The sequence below is a fragment of the Trachypithecus francoisi genome, unplaced genomic scaffold (assembly GCF_009764315.1).
Source record: "Trachypithecus francoisi isolate TF-2019V2 unplaced genomic scaffold, Tfra_2.0 Lachesis_group8, whole genome shotgun sequence".
Taxonomy (NCBI): Eukaryota; Metazoa; Chordata; class Mammalia; order Primates; family Cercopithecidae; genus Trachypithecus; species Trachypithecus francoisi.
The window spans coordinates 76404951-76425532 of NW_022681473.1; the positions used below are offsets into that span (position 1 = coordinate 76404951).

At 44.1% G+C, this 20582-nt stretch overlaps 1 protein-coding gene across 2 annotated transcripts in view; it reads right to left on the reverse strand.

Annotated features, from left to right (window-relative positions):
- The window catches only part of ME3 (malic enzyme 3), a 217670-nt gene that overhangs the window by 20996 nt on the left and 176092 nt on the right, over window positions 1-20582 (reverse strand). For both annotated transcript variants that reach the window (XM_033206860.1, XM_033206859.1), the window contains exon 8: window positions 2498-2607. In XM_033206860.1, coding sequence (XP_033062751.1) covers window positions 2498-2607 — 110 coding nt within the window. The remainder of the gene's footprint in view (window positions 1-2497; window positions 2608-20582) is intronic.

The window sequence follows — 20582 nt, forward strand, 5'->3', positions numbered from 1 at the left end:
AGTTTGTGTGTGTAGACATCATTCGTATATTCTTTAAACATTTATTAGGTGTCTATCATGTAGCAAGCGCAGCGCTGGGAGTTGGGGAACAAGAATGGATAAGGCAATTGTTCCTGCCTCCAGAAGCTTATTATCTTCTGGGAAGGCAGACAATGCATTACAGGCTTTTGGGGTACAATGAGGTAAGAGAACTGGCAGAGGGGAACACCTGAGGGACACCCAAATCAGACTGATGGGCCTTCCCTGGGCAGGAGACCCTGGAGCTGAGTCTTTAAGGGTGAGTAGGAGTTACTCAGGTAAAGATAATGGGAAAGGGTGAGCAGGGCTTTCAAACACAGAAAGAAATGGCAGGTAAGGAGGTGAGAAGAGTAAAATAAAAGGAAGGGCAGAGAGCAGAGGAGGGATCACAAAGTCTTATATTTTCATTGAAGGGGTGCGAACTTTCTCATGAAGAGAGGGTGGCATGGTGACTGATACTTTCATCTCCGAGGCACATTCTGGCAGCAGTGCAGGGGCGGATGGGGGCTGGGGGGCTGCGGGGCCTGGCTGTGTTCCTGTGCCTGTGTTTAGGAGGATGTATACACATGTGGCTGTCTGTGTGTCTATACAGCTGGAGGCTGTGCACCAGGTGTGCCGCCTGCATGGACTTGTTTTCCACTTCCACCCTCTGGCCTTGGCAGCCTGGTGGGCTCAGGGGACCGGCTGTCCGTCTGCTGATTCATGGGTGAATTCATGCTGGGGAGCCGGTCAGGGTCTAGCAGGCAGGTGCTTCCTCAGGGCCACAGGCACACTCCCACCTGCTGGTCTGACACTGAGGTGAGTGAGGGCAGTGAGAAAATGCTTCCCTCTACCAGCGCATCTTCCTGGACTGCACAGTCCCGTCTGTGCTGTGTCCTGGCTTGTGTGGGTGAGGCTGGCCTAGCTCAGCCAATGCCTGTCCCAGGTCTATGCAACAGGGTAAAGGAGAGACAGAATGGAGACAGGCTGGCAGGGGGTGCCATGTCCCAGCTGTCTCCTTTTGGGTCTCCCCTCTCTCTGGATACCCACTCGTCAGGCACTGAAGTCATATATTTTAAACTCAATTTTCTAATAGTGTGTTCTAACTGTACTATCTTGCCTCTTGAAAATTTATGACAAAAACAAAAAATCATCTATCACATTTCTTATACTTTTTAATATGGACCATAATGGGGAAGAAAAGGCAACTTGGTTTGTAATATAAGACCTGGGAATTGCATGGTGAATGGTTATAGACTGCAATTTAGAGTCTGAATGCCTGGGCTCAAATCTCTACTCTATGCTTAATGGCTATAAAAGTTACTTACTCTTTTTCTGTTTCAGTGTCTTCATTCATAAGACAGAGATGCTAATGTCTCATCTGTTTAAAAGTGTAGAGTGCTTAGAACAGAGCCCGATATGCAATAAGCATTCAGCGATTAATCTTAGCTATTATTACCTGAGTTTGAGTTCTCTGAAATCTATCCCTGACTCACTTAAAGAAAAGTTGTGACCTCTTCAGGCCTCTGGATAAGTCTTCTGTAAAATGAGAAGCTGGCCAACCTTTAACAATACAGGGCCAATACCTGTCTCTTGCCAACTTATTCTTTCCACCTGACATGGATCTTTGTTTTAAAAAGATTGCTTCGCAAACTTCATTTGTTAAAAAATCATCAAGGTTTCTCTTGGGCTTTACAAAATGCTAGGAACAGCTCACAGTGCTCCTTCCTGTGCACTCCTAGATCAAGTGAGATGAATCCCTTTCCACTCCAGCTTCGGACACTGGTAACTCCACAGTAAGAAGCAAGCACCTTCAGATATTTCTGGGTCACAGAATAGATGACCAAAGGGAACCTGAACTAGAAGCTGCTTCATGTTGACTTTGGAAAGCTCTGGGTTTCTGGTGTCAGTGTCTCTCTCAGGGTCATTATGAGCAACAAACACTTCAGTCAAAACCAGAGAAGGAATTGTCCTGACTTCCGGACTGAGACACGCCTTATATTTGGAAAGCCTAAAAGCAAGTTATTATGGCTGAGGAAGGCCATTTTTATGGTGATTGATGCTTTGTCTGATGAGTTTTATGGGTTAGTACTTTCTATAGTATTAGCTTTGTAAATTTTCACCATGCTCTTTCAAGGCAATTGTTATCCTCTCTATTGACTAGATGATGAAACTGTGGTCAGAGAATTGACTGGTTCATGTTTAACTTGCTAGTAAATTACAGTATTGTTTAGAGTTTCTTACATACATTAAATTACATAATTCTTACCTACCTCTGAAGTAGTAATGATCTTCATTTTGTAAAAAAGGAAACTGAATTCAAAGAATTAAGAATTAGCCAAGTAGGTGTTGAATCTAAGTTGAATGTTCTTTCTTCAACAGCTGCTGGCAGCAAACCAGCTATGAGGTGACAGCCCTTCCCCACCTCTTTGGCATCCCAGTGAGGTTTGAGAATATAAGTTAGTCCCCTGTAACTTCATCACATGGGGTGGAAACCTACCTTGGATATCATCATTGAACATGCAGTACTTGTTGCGGTATTTGTTGAGCAGGCGGAAGGCATTGGCATTGGCAAAGTCTTCAAATTGGATGAGGCAATTTATTCCAAACCTGTGTGGAGGGAGAGGAAGAAACCCATGATTGCCTCCCCGAGGCAGATCCCTGACAGATCCCAGCTTGCACTGTGGGGTGGGGAGGAGCAGGCCAGGGGGTGGGAAGTGGCATGGCTCCTTCATCTGTGTTTTTGCTACTGGACTCTTGGGCTTGGAGCTCTGCCTGCCCTATCATGGATGAGCATGGTGAAGGGAGATAGTAGGACCCTGGGTTTGGTGGCCAGCCAAGCCAGCATCACTGTAGCTAAGCTGTGCGGGTGGCTCCCATGGCTTCCATGGCCAGCCCTGGGAGTGACAAGAGGGCCAAGGAGGGGCCTGCCCTCTCTGTAGGCTGTGGCCACCTGAGATCGCAGAAGAAAGCTCACTCCACATCCAAGTGCATGCAGACAGACCAGCTTCCCCACCACAAGTAGGTGGGGAGCCCCTGCATCCTCCAAATATCTCTCTTGCTGGACCCTGACACCTGGAGTTCCTCCACTAGAGACTCCTCTGGCACCAGGCATTGTTCTCTGGTAAGATGAAAAGATGGTTAGGAAAGGCTACTACAATAAGACACTGTTATCTACTAACATCTTGGTGAAGTTGTTCTCCAACTTGCAGGTGTAGAAGACTCAGTGACTGACCTTGTTTAAAAAGCAGGTCACCAGGCCCATCTCACAGAGTCTCACTCGGTGAGTGTGGGATGGGGTCAGGAACCTGCATTTTGAACAAACACCCCAGAGGGTTCTGATTCTGAGAGCCCAGAGAACCCTGAGAAACAATGCCTTGTGGGTGAAGACAATGGCCATTAAGATGCTTGATATGCCTTATTTAAAATCCATGCTAGCATTGCCTCCTAGATTTCATGGCCTTCCCTTAAAAATGACTGAGTTCGTTAGAGTTTTGTAACCTATTTTTCCTTTTAACATTGCCTGAAAGGAAGCTGAGAGTGAAGTTTTTGCTCATTTGCAACAGGCCACCTCAGCCTGGGCTTCTGCACACAGATTTCCCCTTTACTCCATTCTTGCTCTTTGATCCTGGTGTTTGATAGTTTTGTTTGTGTTTCTTAGCCTTTCTGGAAGCAAGTGTAGTATGGATTATTAAAAACTACTTAATACATGGATAAAAATAGGCTTCATCTTATGGGTCGATTTGTGACTGAATAATAGCATCTGAGGTCATGTCATCGAGAAAAAAATGTCGTGATTGATCTATAAGATGTGTCAGGGCATGTAACAGGTAGAAGTGGCCTGCCCTTCCAACTAAGTGTGACCTACAGGCTTGGAACCAGCTTGGGACCAGCTGTGGAAAGATTTATTACCTTGTTAGAGAAGGTGGGCTTCCTGTGCTCTCGGGGTATCTTTCTGATGAGGTTGGTGGCTATGAAGGAGTGAGGAGCACTGAAATGACCCAGAAAACATTTTTTCCAACCTTATAATTTTGTGCATGACTTACGCTGTCCAGCAGAAATACCAGTGGGTGGGCAAATATTTGTTCCTGCCATGGTCCTTCCAGAACCTTAGCTAGTCAAGGCTGTTGGTGGAAGGACTGGGAGATCGATTCACATTACAGGGGCAGAAACACAGGGGCAGTGACTTGCCACAGCCCAGTGCTTAGAGTGCTGGGCGTGGGTTAGAAGGCCATAGGCCAGATCTGGCTCTCCACATTCAACTGAGTTACCTGCACATGTCACTTCACCTCTCTATTCTACCTCAGTTTCCCATCCATCAATGGGCACAACAATATCTGCCTGGCCAATATCTGTGAACTGTTGTGAGGGTTAAAAGCTGAGGGTAAGGTTTTCCTCCAGCTTTACTGAGGCATAATTAACAAATACAAATTGCATATATTTAAGGTATACAATGTGATGATTTGCTATATGTGTATGGTATGAAATGATAACCACAACCATGCTAATTACCGTATCCATCACCTCACATAGTTACTATTTTGTGTGTGATAAGAAAACTCAAGATCTACTTTCTTAGCAAATTTCGACTATACAATACAGTATTACTAACTGAAGCCTGAGGGTAATTTTTAGACCGTAAAATGCTAAACACAAATGCCATTCTGGCCACAATTCTTATTCACGGTCATAGAACAAATGCTAATGAAGGTCGGGTGGGGGGCTCACTGTGTCTCCCCACCCATCATCCAGCCCTCTTTTCCTTGTACTATGAATAGAAATGATAAATAAAACCTCCCATGCACAAATATAATGCCATGCTCACCAAGCCAAAATTTATTGTGAATTTCAAGTATTTGGACTGGGTGGGGAGGAACAGAATGTCTTTGGTTGCTGGTGACATTTTGCTATATATAATTTCTGCAAGATTCCCAGTGTTGCCCCACAACTGGCCTGGAGCTAAAACACTGAAAAGGTCAGACAACAAAACAATGTGATGAACGTTTTGTCTCTCTCTCTCTCTCACACACACACACACCACACACACACACACCCCTTTAAGCAACAACACCATTCACTTACTGAGGTAAAAATAACGCAGTAACTATAAATAAATACCTTTGTTCAGTGCATGATTATTATTTATATTTAATTCAGTTTTAGATAAGAAACCCCCCCTCCCTTCCATGGAGCAATTTGATGGAATATAGAATAAAACCTCATTAATTGAGGTCACTTTAATCCTAACTTGGAATTGCATAAAAGACCATGTGAATCACCCATCCAATAACCTGGACTCAGAGTTCCTAGAACTCACTGGATTTAACGACCCCCAGAACTCCTCTCTGTCTTAGGTACCCATCCCCTGGCTGCTTCCTGAACCTTTTATCACCAGGAACTACTCCTACTCTAGGATTTCACACTGTCCCATCTCAGTCTCTGACCACAACCTTTCCTTCTATGTCCTTCCCTTCCACTGCACCTGCTGTTTGTCTGCACCAAGACCTCTAGGCCCTTCACCATGTTATTCTAGTCCCTCAGACTGTCCATTATGGCTTTTCATGAAACCAGACCACTATCCAGTCGGAGCCAAAGGTGGTTACTTCATGGTGCTACTGTCTTAGCACCATCCATTCAACCATCATCCACCTATTCATCTATCATCATCCAACCATCCATTATCCATCCATCCATCCATCCATCCATCCATCCATCCATCCATTAACCCATCTGTAAATTCATGCATCCAAAAACATTTATTGAGCATCTATGATGATCTGTACTATAGTTTAATGTTTTAGGAAGGGGTGGATCTATGAAGGAGTTGGTGGAAGCTTAGTGTTTGGAGTTTGTCTGCCAACTCTTTAAACTAATTAAAAACCAATTAAAAACAGAAAATTTCAAAGTGGAAATTTAAATGGCTTAGTGGGTAAAAAAATTTTCTCAATTCATCCCTGTATATCCAAATACAGGTAATGAGCTTTCACTGTAACACTAATCTAAATGTTAATTATCAGTTGCCTTACATATTCATTAAAATACTAACAACAATGATAAAAAAAATAGCTAGCTTTTATCAAGTGTTTATTACCTGCTGGGCACCACTTTACATACATTATCTTAATTTATCTTCACACCACTTTATAATGTAGGTGCTGTTTCCAGAGAAGGAATCTAGAGCTACAGATTGCAAGTTATTTGCCCACAGGCTATTTACTCTATTGCGCTTGGTAAGTGGTGGAGATGGAATTTAAATCTGGTTCTATCTGACTCAAGAACCAGCCTCAGTTTAATTTTAATAGCTTTACAGGTTCTTAAAAAAATAAAGCTAAATAGGTAATAAAGCTGGATTTCTTTCTCCACTGAGAAAGATCATGGGTGTGGTGAAGAAAACATTGACCAGGGGGACAGAGAAAACGCAGGAGTCTTGGCTGAGTCCCCCTCTCTCTGTCTGGGTCTCAGTTTGCTAGTCTGAGAGCATTGGAGGAGTAGCACAACCTACTTAATATTTGGGACTGGTATTGAATACTAGAAGCTTCACTCAGATATTTCTACAAGTCCAGAGCAGGGAGGTCAGACATTTCTCTATGAGAACAACATGTGAGGAACATATGGGGGGTCAGTGTCTTAGAGCCCTTTGTGCTTACACAAACCGGACCAGCTGAGTGACCTGGGTGAGGCAGCCACCCTCCAGGTCATACTGTGGAACAGAGGCAGGACCCCTCCCAAGAAGCCCGCTCTCAGCTCCCTACTCAGGGCTCTGGGCAGCTTCCCGATTCTAGCGCTGGCAGCAGCCTGCTGTCTGACCTTCTGTCCTGTGAGAAGCTCCCTCTTACCAGAGAGGGTCCTGCTCATCTGCCCCCGTTTTGCAATTTTGAACTCTTCACCCTCCAACCCTGGCAGGGGCTGAGGAACACTGATGCTTCTCCAGTGGAAAATTCCTGCAATGGAGAAAGAGGCACCTTCCCAAGCCACGCAGATAGTTTCCCAGACTTCCCAACCCTGGGGGCTCAGCTGGGAAATGGCCTTGGAGTAGCCAGGGAAGGCATTCCAAAGCCAGGGCTCACTTAGAGACACAAGGCTAATGAGTGGATGTTGGATTATTTTTTTCCTCAATACTCAGGCAAGGGGAAGCCAGCAAACAGTGACCTGTGCCTGGGAGTCCTGGTGAGCTGTGTGTGACAGTGCAATGATACCCAGGCCACGACCAACAGTGCCAGCACTTGCTACCTGGGACACATCCTTCCATGGGTAGGAGGGTCCGAGGTGGCTGTTCTGACCTTCTCCCCGAAGTGTGAACCAAATGCAGAGTGACGGATGTTGGTGGTACAGAACATTCCAGGGACTGCAGACCTAGTTTCTCTTTTCCATAGGTCAGGACCTGCCATTTTTTTAAACACCTGGGTCTGACATCTTTCAGGCCTGAACAAACATGAGGGACTGGGATGAACAGGTGAACTTGCTCAACCTGCCTCTAAATAGAATGACTAAAAGCTACCTCTCGTATTTCCATGGGAGTCCATTCTGCTCCCCTCCCCACAGAAAAAACGCACATGCAAGACTTCCACAGCAGAGTGTTCAGTGAGATTATCAGTTGTCACCCAATGGAAAACTATGTCTTCTTTTATTTCCTTCCAGGAACTAGATCTGACAGAATCATTAAAACTCTTGGTCTTTTTTTTTTTTTTTCTATTTTACATATTCCATTAAACTCTAGTCCCTTGAGATGGTCTCAGAGAGGTTCTGTGGTTAAGTAAATTTGGAAAACTCTGTGTGTTACACATAGCATATACAATGTATATTAAAAGCTCTGAGAAATCTTGCAGTAAGAAACCTGTGTAACCCAACATGTTCAACACTTATTTGACCAGAGACCTTACCCTATTGCATCCCACCCTCACCACCAATGGTGGAACACACTTTGGGAGACATGGCTCTGCAGGAAGAACTTTGTACAGGTGGAGCTGGGTGGATTCAGGGCAAGGCCATCTCTCCCCAGGATTACTGCCATTGCTGCTTCTGTCCAGAACCCTGCAGTGACTGATCTCATCTTCTTCAAGTTTACTTCCCCTCCCCGAATCCATCTTCCACATATTTCTAAACACAAGTTTATGTCGGCTACTTATTTTCTGAAAATCCTAAGAGGGCTTCCACTGCCTGTGGGGTTATATCCTAATTCCTTAGGTGGTGTTTGCTTTGGCCCCAGCTCTATTGCTGAACACCTACTCAGGTCTGCTGACACTCTAGGCACATTGGCACATTTTGATGCTTCTTAACCTCCGTGGGCCCTTGCATGGTCCCCTGTCTTTGCTCAAGTTGCTGGTTCTTTCCATCTAGAAGGCCTCTTTTTGTCCAGGTCAACCCCTACTTAAACTGTAAGGCTCAGAACTGTTTTTTTTTTTTTTTTTTTTGAGAAAGAGTCTTGCTCTGTCACCAGGCTGGAGTGCAGTGGTGCAATCTTGGCTCACTGCAACCTGCACATCCCGGGTTCAAGCAATTCTCCTGCCTCAGTCTCCTGAGTAGCTGGGACTACAGGTGCGCACCACCATGCCCAGCTAATTTTTGTAGTTTTAGTAGAGATAGGATTTCACCATGTTGGCCAGGATGGTCTTGATTTCTCGACCTCATGATCCACCCGCCTTGGCCTCCCAAAGTGCTGGGATTACAGATGTAGGCCCAGATCTTAAACCGTAACCTCTTCTAAGAAGGCTTCCTTGACACATCTCTTTCTCCACCCTTAAAATAGTGCTAATTCTTCTCTTCTCTGGCCTCCCATGATATTCTGGACACATCTGTAACAATATATGTCACATTGTATTACAACTATTTATTGACATTTCTGTTTCAATTAAAGAAATGTATTGGGCAAGTTATCTTCTTTGTGCCAGAAACTATACTAAGTATGATATAATAAAAATTCAATTCAACAAACATTTTTTTTTTTATTATTACACTTTAAGTTCTAGGGTACATGTCCACAACGTACAGGTTTGTTACATATGTATACATGTGCCATATTGGTGTGCTGCACCCATTAATTCATCATTTACATTAGGTATATCTCCTAATGCTATCCCTCCCCACTACCCCCTCCCCACAATAGGACCCAGTGTGTGATGCTCCCCTTCCTGTGTCCAAGTGATCTCATTGTTCAGTTCCTACCTATGAGTGAGAACATGCGGTATTTGGTTTTCTGTTCTTGCAACAGTTTGCTGAGAATGATGCTTTCCAGCTGTATCCATGTCCTTACAAAGGACACGAACCCATCCTTTTTAATGGCTGCATAGTATTCCATGGTATATATGTGCCACGTTTTCTTAATCCAGTCTGTCACTGATGGACATTTGGGTTGATTCCAGTCTTTGCTATTGTGAATAATGCCATAATAAACATACATGTGCATGTGTCTTTATAGCAGCAGGACTTACAGTCCTTTGGGTATATCCCCAGTAGTGGGATGGCTGGGTCAAATGGTATTTCTAGTTCTAGATCCTTGAGGAATCGCCACACTGCCTTCCACAGTGGTTGAACAGTTTACAGTCCCACCAACAGTGTAAAAGTGTTCCTATTTCTCCACATCCTCTCCAGCACCTGTTGTTTCCTGATTTTTTAATGATTACCATTCTAACCGGTGTGAGATGGTATATCATTGTGGTTTTGATTTGCATTTCTCTGATGGTGAGTGATGATGAGCATTTTTTCAAGTGTCTGTTGGCTGTATGAATGTCTTCTTTTGAGAAGTGTCTGTTCATATCCTTTGCTCACTTTTTTTTTTGATGGGGTTGTTTTTTTCTTATAAATTTGATTGAGTTCTTTATAGGTTCCGGGTATTAGCCCTTTGTCAGATGAGTAGATTGCAAAAATTTTCTCCCATTGTGTAGGTTGCCTGTTCACTCTGATGGTAGTTTCTTTTGCTGTGCAGAAGCTCTTTAGTTTAATTAGATCCCATTTGTCAATTTTGGCTTTTGTTGCCATTGCTTTTGGTGTTTTAGACATGAAGTCCTTGCCCATGCCTATGTCCTGAATGGTTTTACCTAGGTTTTCTTCTAGGGTTTTTATGGTTTTAGTTCTAACATTTAAGTCTCTAATCCATCTTGAATTAATTTTCGTATAGGAGTGAGGAAAGGATCCAGTTTCAGCTTTCTACTTATGGCTAGCGAATTTTCCCAGCACCATTTATTATATAGGGAATCCTTTCCCCATTTCTTGTTTCTCTCAGGTTTGTCAAAGATCAGATGGCTGTAGATGTGTGGTATTATTTCTGAGGGCTCTGTTCTGTTCTATTGGTCTATATCTCTGTTTTGGTACCAGTACCATGCTGTTTTGGTTACTGTAGCTTTGTAGTATAGTTTGAAGTCAGGTAGCGTGATGCCTCCAGCTTTGTTCTTTTGGCTTAGGATTGTCTTGGCAATGCGGGGTCTTTTTTGGTTCTATATGAACTTTAAAGCAGTTTTTTTCCAATTCTGCGAAGAAAGTCATTGGTAGCTTAATGCGGATGGCATTGAATCTATAAATAACCTTGGGCAGTATGGCCATTTTCACAATATTGTTTCTTCCTATCCATGAGCATGGTATGTTCTTCCATTTGTTTGTGTCCTCTTTGATTTCACTGAGCAGTGGTTTGTAGTTCTCCTTGAAGAGGTCCTTCACATCCCTTGTAAGTTGGATTCCTAGGTATTTAATTCTCTTTGAAGCTATTGTGAATGGGAGTTCATTCATGATTTGGCTGTCTGTTTGTCTGTTACTGGTGTATAAGAATGCTTGTGATTTTTGCACATTGATTTTGTATCCTGAGACCTTGCTGAAGTTGCTTATCAGCTTAAGGAGATTTTGGGCTGAGACAATGAGGTTTTCTAAATATACAATCATGTCATCTGCAAACAGGGACAATTTGACTTCTTTTCCTAACTGAATACCCTTTATTTCTTTCTCTTGCCTGATTGCCCTAGCCAGAACTTCCAACACTGTGTTGAATAGGAGTGGTGAGAGAGGGCATCCCTGTCTTGTGCCAGTTTTCAAAGGGAATTGTTCCAGTTTTTGCCCATTCAGTATGATATTGGCTGTGGGTTTGTCATAAATAGCTCTTATTATTTGGAGATACGTTCCATCAATACCGAATTTATTGAGAGTTTTTAGCATGAAGGGCTGTTGAATTTTGTCAAAGGCCTTTTCTGCATCTATTGAGATAATCATGTGGTTTTTATCTTTGGTTCTGTTTATATGCTGGATTACATTTACTGATTTGCGTATGTTGAACCAGCCTTGCATCCCGGGGATGAAGCCCACTTGATCATGGTGGATAAGCTTTTTGATGTGCTGCTGGATTCAGTTTGCCAGTATTTATGAGGGTTTTTGCATCGATGTCATCAGGGATATTGGTCTAAAATTCTCTTTTTTTGTTGTATCTCTGTCAGGCTTTGGTATCAGGTGATGTTGGCCTCGTAAAATGAGTTAGGGAGGATTCCCTCTTTTTCTATTGATTGGAATAGTTTCAGAAGGAATGGTACCAACTCCTCCTTGTACCTCTGGTAGAATTCGGCTGTGAGTCCGTCTGGTCCTGGACTTTTTTTGGTTGGTAGGCTATTAATTATTGCCTCAATTTCAGAGCCTGCTATTGGTCTATTCAGGGATTCAACTTCTTCCTGGTTTAGTCTTGGGAGAGTGTAAGTGTCCAGTAAATTATCCATTTCTTCTAGGTCTTCTAGTTTATTTGCATAGAGGTGTTTATAGTATTCTCTGATAGTAGTTTGTATTTCTGTGGGGTCGGTGGTGATATCCCCTTTATCATTTTTTATTGTGTCTATTTGATTTTTCTCTTTTCTTCTTTATTAGTGTTGCTAGTGGTTTATTGATTTTGTTGATCTTTTCAAAAAACCAGCTCCTGGATTCATTGATTTTTTGAAGGGTTTTTTGTGTCTCTATCTCCTTCAGTTCTGCTCTGATCTTAGTTATTTCTTGCCTTCTGCTAGCTTTTGAATGTGTTTGCTCTTGCTTCTCTAGTTCTTTTAATTGTGATGTTAGGGTGTCAAGTTTAGATCTTTCCTGCTTTCTCTTGTGGGCATTTAGTGCTATAAGTTTCCCTCTACACGCTGCTTTAAATGCGTCCCAGAGATTCTGGTATGTTGTATCTTTGTTCTCATTGGTTTCAAAGAACATCTTTATTTCTGCCTTCATTTTGTTATGTACCCAGTAGTCATTCAGGAGCAGGTTGTTCAGTTTCCATGTAGTTGAGTGGTTTTGAGCGAGTTTCTTCTTCCTGAGTTCTAGTTTGATTGCACTGTGGCCTGAGAGACAGTTTGTTATAATTTCTGTTCTTTTACATTTGCTGAGGAGTGTTTTGCTTCCAACTAAGTGGTCAATTTTGGAATAAATGTGATGTGGTGCTGAGAAGAATGTATATTCTGTTGATTTGGGGTGGAGAGTTCTGTAGATGTCTATTAGGTCCGCTTGGTGCAGAGATGAGTTCAATTCCTGGATATCCTTGTTAAGTTTCTGTCTCGTTGATCTGTCTAATGTTGACAGTGGGGTGTTAAAGTCTCCCATTATTATTGTATGGGAGTCTAAGTCTCTTTGTAAGTCTCTAAGGACTTGCTTTATGAATCTGGGTGCTCCTGTATTGGGTACATATATATTTAGGATAGTTAGCTCTTCCTGATGAATTGATCCATTTACCATTATGTAATGGCCTTCTTTGTCTCTTTTGATCTTTGATGGCTTAAAGTCTGTTTTATCAGAGACTAGGATTGCAACCCCTGCTTTTTTTTTGTTTTCCATTTGCTTGGTAGATCTTCCTCCATCCCTTTATTTTGAGTCTGTGTGTGTCTCTGCATGTAAGATGGGTCTCCTGAATACAGCAAACTGATGGATCTTGACTCTTTATCCAATTTGCCAGTCTGTGTCTTTTAATTGGACCATTTAGTCCATTTACATTTAAGGTTAATATTGTTATGTGTGAATTTGATCATGTCATTATGATATTAGCTGGATTTGCTCGCTAGTTGATGGAGTTTCTTCCTAGCATCGATGGACTTTACACTTTGGCATGTTTTTGCAATGGCTGGTACCTGTTGTTCCTTTCCATGTTTAGTGCTTCCTTCAGGATCTCTTGTAGGGCAGCCCTGGTGGTGACAAAATCTCTAAGCATTTGCTTGTCTGTAAAGGATTTTATTTCTTTTTCACTTATGAAACTTATTTTGGCTGGATATGAAATTCTGGGTTGAAAATTCTTTTCTTTAAGAATGTTGAATATTGGCCCCCACTCTCTTCTGGCTTGTAGAGTTTCTGCCGAGAGATCTGCTGTTAGTCTGATGGGCTTCCCTTTGTGTATAACCCGACCTTTCTCTCTGGCTGCCCTTAACGTTTTTTCCTTCATTTCAACTTTGGTGAATCTGACAATTACGTGTCTTGGAGTTGCTCTTCTCGAAGAGTATCTTTGTGGCGTTCTCTGTATTTCCTGAATTTGGATGTTGGTCTGCCTTACTAGGTTGGAGAAGTTCTCCTGGATGATATCTTGCAGAGTGTTTTCCAACTTGGTTCCATTTTCCCCCTCACTTTCAGGCACACCAATCAGACGTAGATTTGGTCTTTTCACATAATCCCATACTTCTTGGAGGCTTTGTTCATTTCCTTTTACTCTTTTTTCTCCACACTTCTCTTCTCGCTTCATTTCATTCATTTGATCTTCAGTCGCTGATACTCTTTCTTCCAGTTGAACGAGTCGGTTACTGAAGCTTGTGCATTTGTTGCATATTTCTCGTGTTATGGTTTTCATCTCTATCAGTTCTTTTAAGGTCTTCTCTGCATTGATTATTCTAGTTATCCATTCATCCATTCTTTGTTCAAGGTTTTTAGTTTCTTTGCACTGGTTACGTAGTTCCTCCTTTAGCTCTAAGAAGTTTGATCAACTGAAGCCTTCTTCTTTCAACTCGTCAAAGTCATTCTCCGTCCAGCTTTGTTCTGTTGCTGGCAATGAGCTGCGTTCCTTTGGAGGGGGAGATGTGCTCTGATTTTTTGAATTTCCAGCTTTTCTGCACTGCTTTTTCCCCATCTTTATGGTATGGTCTTTGATGATGGTGATGCACTGATGTGGTTTTGGTGTGCGTGGCCTTTCTGTTTGTTAGCTTTCCTTCTAACAGTCAGGACCTTCAGCTGTAGGTCTGTTGGAGTTTGCTTGAGGTCCACTCCAGACTCTCTTTGCCTGGGTATCAGCAGCGGAGGCTGCAGAAGATAGAATATTGCTGCACAGTGAGTGTTGCTATCTGATTCTTGCTCTGGAAGCTTCGTCTCAGGGGTGTACCCCACCATGTGAGGTGTGAGGTGTTGGTCTGCACCTAGTGGGGGATGTCTCCCAGTTAGGCTACTCAGGGGTCAGGGACCCACTTGAGCAGGCAGTCTGTCTGTTCTCAGATCTCAACCTCCATGCTGGGAGATCCACTGCTCTCTTCAAAGCTGTCAGACAGGGGCATTTACCTCTGCTGAGGTTTCTGCTGCTTTTCGTTTAGCTGTGCCCTGTCCCCAGAGGAGGAGTCTACAGAGGCAGGCCGGCCTCTTTGAGCTGCGGTGGGCTGCACCCAATTCGAGCTTCCCGGTGGCTTTGTTTACCCACTTAAGCCTCAGCAATGGCGGGCGCCCCTCCCCCAGCCTCGCTGCTGCCTTGCAGTTAGATCTCAGACTGCTGTGCTAGCAATGAGGGAGGCTCCGTGGGCGTGGGACCCTCTGGGCCAGGTGTGGGATATAATCTCCTGGTGTGCCGTTTGCTAAGACCCTTGGTAAAGTGCAGTATTAGGGTGGAAGTTACCCGATTTTCCAGGTGTTGTGTGTCTCAGTTTCCCTTGGCTAGGAAAAGGGATTCCCTTCCCCTTTGCACTTCCCAGGTGAGGCGATGCCTTGCCCTGCTTCAGCTCTCGCTGGTCAGGCTGCACCAGCTGACCGGCACCGATTGTCCAGCACTCCCCAGTGAGATGAACCTGGTACCTCAGTTGAAAATGCAGAAATCACCCGTCTTCTGTGTCACTCACGCTGGGAGCTGGAGGCTGGAGCTGTTCATATTCAGCCATCTTGGACACGCCCTCAACAAACATTTTATGCTTGATGTGGTGCCACATGCCAGTCATCCCAGCTACTCAAGAGGCTAAGGTGGAAAGACCATTTGAGCCCAGAATTTCAAGGCCAGCCTGGGTAACATAGTGAGACCGATCTCTTAGAAAAACAAAGCAAAACAAACAAACATTTCAAAGTGTCCACTATGAACAAGGGACTGTACTACTCTCTGAAACCTTGCAGATTTCACAGTTGAATGGGGACACAAGAAAACAAAAAAGCAGTTGCAATACTCTGTGGCAGCAGTAATAATAAAGATATGTGCCAGGTACATGGGAATCCTCAAAGAGGGCAGGCAACTCTGCAGTGGGGAGAGGCAGTGAGGGCTTCACAGGGCAGGAGATTAGGAGGTGGGGCTTGAAGGAAGAGCAGAGGTTCCCAGACAGACTGTGGATGGGTGGGGATGGAAGGAGGGAGAAGGGCATCTCAAGGAGAGGGAACAACATATGCAAGAGGACTGACTATGGTGCCTTCCTGGGGGTGCAGGAAAATACAGAGTCGGATCTTGCCATAGGAGGCTGAAGACGGGGAGAGATGAGCCTTGGTGGAATCCAGGAGCCACCCCTTTCCATGCCCATGTAAAGAGCCTAAGCAATCTGGAGGGCAAGGGGGACTGACTGAGGGCTTTAGGCAGGAAGGTGGCGTGTGTTTTAGGGAGTTCATTCGGGCAGCAGAGTGGATGATGGGATGGACAACTGGGAGGACAGACCGGAGACAAGGAGGCATGGAACTGCAGTGAGAGATTGTGAAGTCCTGGTATTAATATAAGGGAATGTGGACACGTAGGCAGAGAAGCATCTGGGTAAAAGATGTTAAGGAATTGAAAAGAGTAGCCTGGAGGAAAGGCAGAGTGTGGCAGAGCATAGAGAGCTTTGAGATCAAACAGGCGTGTCTCCATCACTTACTAAATGCATAACCTCAGGAAAGGTACTTGATACAAATTGCAGTCTTCACTGATAATAGTGGGCTAACAATACCTCTCTTGCAGTCCTGCTGTGCAACTTAAATGAGATAATATATATAAAAATCCTGCACACTATAGGCACTGAATCCACAGAGGCAATGATTATTAAGGACAGGATTTAATAATAGGCCAGATGTGGAGATGAATGAGAAGGAGGAGCCCAGGAAGGGTGGAGGATAGAGGATGGAGTCCTTTACTCATCAAGGTTGGGGATAGGGAAAGAAAGGCAAACTTACTCGATAAGGCGGGGTTGGCACATGAAGAGTCCCAGGTTCTGTGGAATGTCCTAATGAACATGTTTGTGAAGCACTGGGCTATACATGAGGTCAGGAGAGGGGAATAGGCAGCTCAGGGCACTGTGAGCAGTTGAAGCCATGGCATTGGATGAGGGTTCTCAGGCAGCGCCTGTGCATGGAGCAGGGAGCAGGGCAAGGACACAACCCCGGGACACCCTGCATCCACGGAGCAGAGAGAGGCAGTGGAATAAAGTCCCGCCATGGAGAGCGAGCAGGTTGGGCCTACACAGAAGCTGCTACCAGAGCCACACAATGGGCTGTGGTCAGGAGCATCAAATACTGCCAAGATGTCAAGTGAAACAGGGACCACAAAGTGTCCATTGGAGTCATTGTTTAGAGGATCATTGGTGACCTTCACAGACCACTTTTGGTGGAGTGGAAGGGAGGAAACCATCTGGCATGGGGTTAAACTGAAAATGGAAGGGGAGGAAATGTCAGTCATCACAAATTTCAAGAAGCTTGACTGTGAAGTAGGTAGGGTGACAGCCATTGAGGGAAGTGGGACTGAAGGGTGAATTTATTTTGGGGATGGGAGGTGTACATATGAGATATAGGAGTCAGGATGGAGGGGAGATGAGAGATGACAGGGCTGGCAAGATCCTGAGGAGCTGGGAGGAGGTGGGGGCTAGAGCGCAGTTAGAATGGGAAGAAGACACAGTCAGATATCATAGGACAGATAAGAGGCCATCACTGCACAGCTCTGCCACAGACTTTCATGAGGAGTGACTTATTCTACTGGGAGTGGGAATTAGAAGAGGGGGTCAGGGTTTGGGGAGGGATTCACAAGGATGACAGGGAATCTATTCCATGCGTGAAAAAACTGGATACCGTGGATTGGAGAAAGAGGGAATACGGAGCCTGAGAAGGGCAAGTGGAATTGGGCATAATGATTATCTTCAATCATAGGAACAACCGTCTGTGGACAAGGACTTAAGCAGATTGATTTTGTATGGCTTTGAGGCAAAAGCAGAGCCAATGGGTGGAAGTCAGAAGGACACAGATTCCAGTGCCATATAAGGCAGAGATTTCAAACACTGGTTGGAAAGAGATTGCTGGTCACTGGAGGTGAGTCCATGGTCACCGGAGCTCCACTTGGCACAGAAGTCGTGGAAGGGATTTCAGCCCACGATGTGAGGGTGGGCCGCCGAGGAGGCCCTTCCCTTCCCAGCCCCCAGACTGGGAGATTCCCTGGTGTCCTGAGGTCTGGCAGCCAGACTGGCGGGCTCCTGTGACTGGGATTCTGGCCTAAGGGGGAAAACTCTCATTGACTCGCAACATAGTCACAGGAAGCAGCAACTTCTAAGGAAAAGTCCCAGGATAATGTGGCCATTCCTCAGTCACGGCTCTGACGGCAAGTCCTGGCCAGAAAGAAAACACTCAGGAACAGCTTGGCTTTCCTCCTGATTTTCTCTGTTTGTCTGAGTTCCGGGGCAAGTACACCAAATGGCGCCAGAAATCTCAGTGCTGGGGAGGGGATGGTGGCTGACCTGCTGACCTCTCAACCTCCCAAAGGTCAGTGGCAGCACAGAGGTTTTCCTCTAGGGCATGGCAACTCACACCTCAACCTCCTGCTTATAAAGCCCATGCATTTTTCTTGGCCACCAACCCACTGGCTGGCTTGGGGGCTTCAGCATTTATGTCAGCCCATATTTGTCCTTAGATTGTGCATATCAGGTTGGCATGAGGCCATGGGTGTCCTCCATGAAGGTTCTTTGATTAATGAGGCCTGCTCTGAGTGTTCTGTTCAGTTGCTCGCACTTTCCTGGGAATAAAGTCATGACTTTTAAAGTCCAAGTAAATGTCTCAGATCTTTTGACCACCTTATGCCCTTCATCAGCCTTGATCAACACTGCAGGCAGGGCCATTGGCTGCATACACATTAAATCTATGCAAACCCAGCAGTAATTATTTGGGAATTTCCCTTGTAGTTTATAAATTCCTTGACAGCAAAGTCTATTTCTGACTTCCTGCCATGTTCAATAAATGAATGAATAAATGGATGGATGAATATATGAATAAATAGGAAAACAAATAACTGAATGTGGTCTTAAACTATTTTTCTGGTGACTTTATGTGTCCATGTTATAATCACAGGGAAAATTGAATTCTTCAGGACAAGTCTTTTCTTTGTTGATAGAGTTTGGATTTGTGTTGCCACCCAACTCTCATATTGAAATGTAATTCCCAATGTTGGAGTTGGGGCCTGCAGGGAAGGGATTGGATCATGGGGGCAGAGTTCTCATGAATGGTTGAGCACCATCCCTCTGGGTACTGTCCTCATGATAGTGAGTTGTCATGAGATCTGGTTGTTTAAAAGTGCATAATACCTCCCCACTCGCTCACCTGTTTCTGTTTTCACCATGTGATATACCTTCTCCCACTTTGCCTTCTGCCATTATTGTAAGCTTCCTGAGGCCTCCCTAGAAGCTGAGCAGACGTTGGCACCATGCTTCCTGTAAAGCCTGCAGAACCATGAGCCAATTACACCTCTTTTCTTTGTAAATTACCCAGTCTCAGGTATTTCTTTATATTAATGTGAGAAGGAACTAATACATTTGTATTGGCCACATTGTGGGGCACAGGGAAGGCACATGATAAATATAGTCTGAATGAAAATTTGGTGGAAATTTCACGAATTACGTGAAAGAGGGCACATAATTGGATAGGTTTTCCTTAATTTCCCACAGCTTTTCTCATTATCTGGCCTTGGGGAAATAATTTTCTCTTTGAGTCTCAGTTTCCTCATCTAAAAAGTGAGGAAACTGAACCAAATGAGTGGATTGTTTCTTGCTCAGATATTCCAAGAATGCGAGATACAATTCCTAGGCTGAATCCAGTGGGAAAATGAGAATGCTAAGATACAGATTGAACCACAGAAGGCATTCCTAATTTTTAGTATATATATATAAAGAAAACTGAGCAGTGACCCTCTATGCTGAGAGGGACTCAGAATGTGAACACCCCTGTGCAACATTGCAGTCAGGGCTTAGAGCTAACAGCTTTTCACAATCTTTTAAAATTAAAATAACATCCTCAAACTTCCTTTGTAGTCTGGATGCTATAGATGCCTAGGGGTTTTTCTTTGCCTACCTTGTGTTAAAACCAACAGGAGACGCTTGGAGCTACAGAGTCTCAGCTAAGCTTTTGGCGGGACACTTGGTTCTAACATCCTGTCTTGTACAGACTTCCACACTTGACCTTGCCTGCTGTGGACATATCTGCAGGCCTGAATGATGAGATGAAAACAACTCTGAAAATGAAAGGACACTCAAGGCTGGGGAAATAGCAAGCACGAAGCCTCTGCCACTGTAACAAAGACAACACGTTTAAGGAGCAGCAGGAAGAGGGGTGGGAGTTGGAGCCATCAAAGGCATCCTTCCAGCTCTGAGGGCAAAGGACAAGGCTGCTATATGCGGAGCCTCTGAATAGGTCAGTATTAGTAGGTGATCTCAGAGCAATTTTGCAGCTTTCTGTTGGGCAAGCTTCTGTTTCTCATTTCTGTACTGAGAAATGTGTCTCATGAAAAGATGTTTGGTTACTTGAGGGGGTGACTCCCTCTGAGTGGTGAATTTGAAAGGCCCAAATAACACTCAGCTTCAAACAGCTGCAAAACAATATAAGAACACCTCAACCCCAGGAACACACGGACCATACTGCTCACCTCTACGTACACATGAATCTACACAACACCGTCCACTGGAGGAGGGAGAACCAAACTGAATAGATGTGTGTTGGGGGTGGGGATGAAGACTATTTACTAATTGCACATACCAGGGATCTAAAATGGAAATGGATCACACCTAGGGCTGTTTTGTTTTTGTTTTTGTTTTTTCCTTCCTAGGTTTAGCACTGGGGAAGAGCAGAAAGTAATATTGGAATGAAGGGGAGGGATGGGTGAGGGATTGTGGACAGCAGTGGTAGACATGTGAATGGATATATTAACTCAAACATGAATGCAGGAATGTGGGCACACTGAAGCACTGCCTAAAGGAGAGTGGCTTTGGAAACTGCCTACATTAATAATAATAGCAAACATGATTTTTTTACTATCACTCAGGTGTATGTTAAACATTTTACATGGATGGCCTCATTTATCCATCATAAATACTCTACCAGTCTTAAAAATGCATTTTAGAGAGGAGGAAACTGAGGCACAGATGAATTAAGTCACTTGTTGAGAAGTGTGAATAAGTAGCTTGTTAATAAAAGGTTGGAACTCAGGCAGT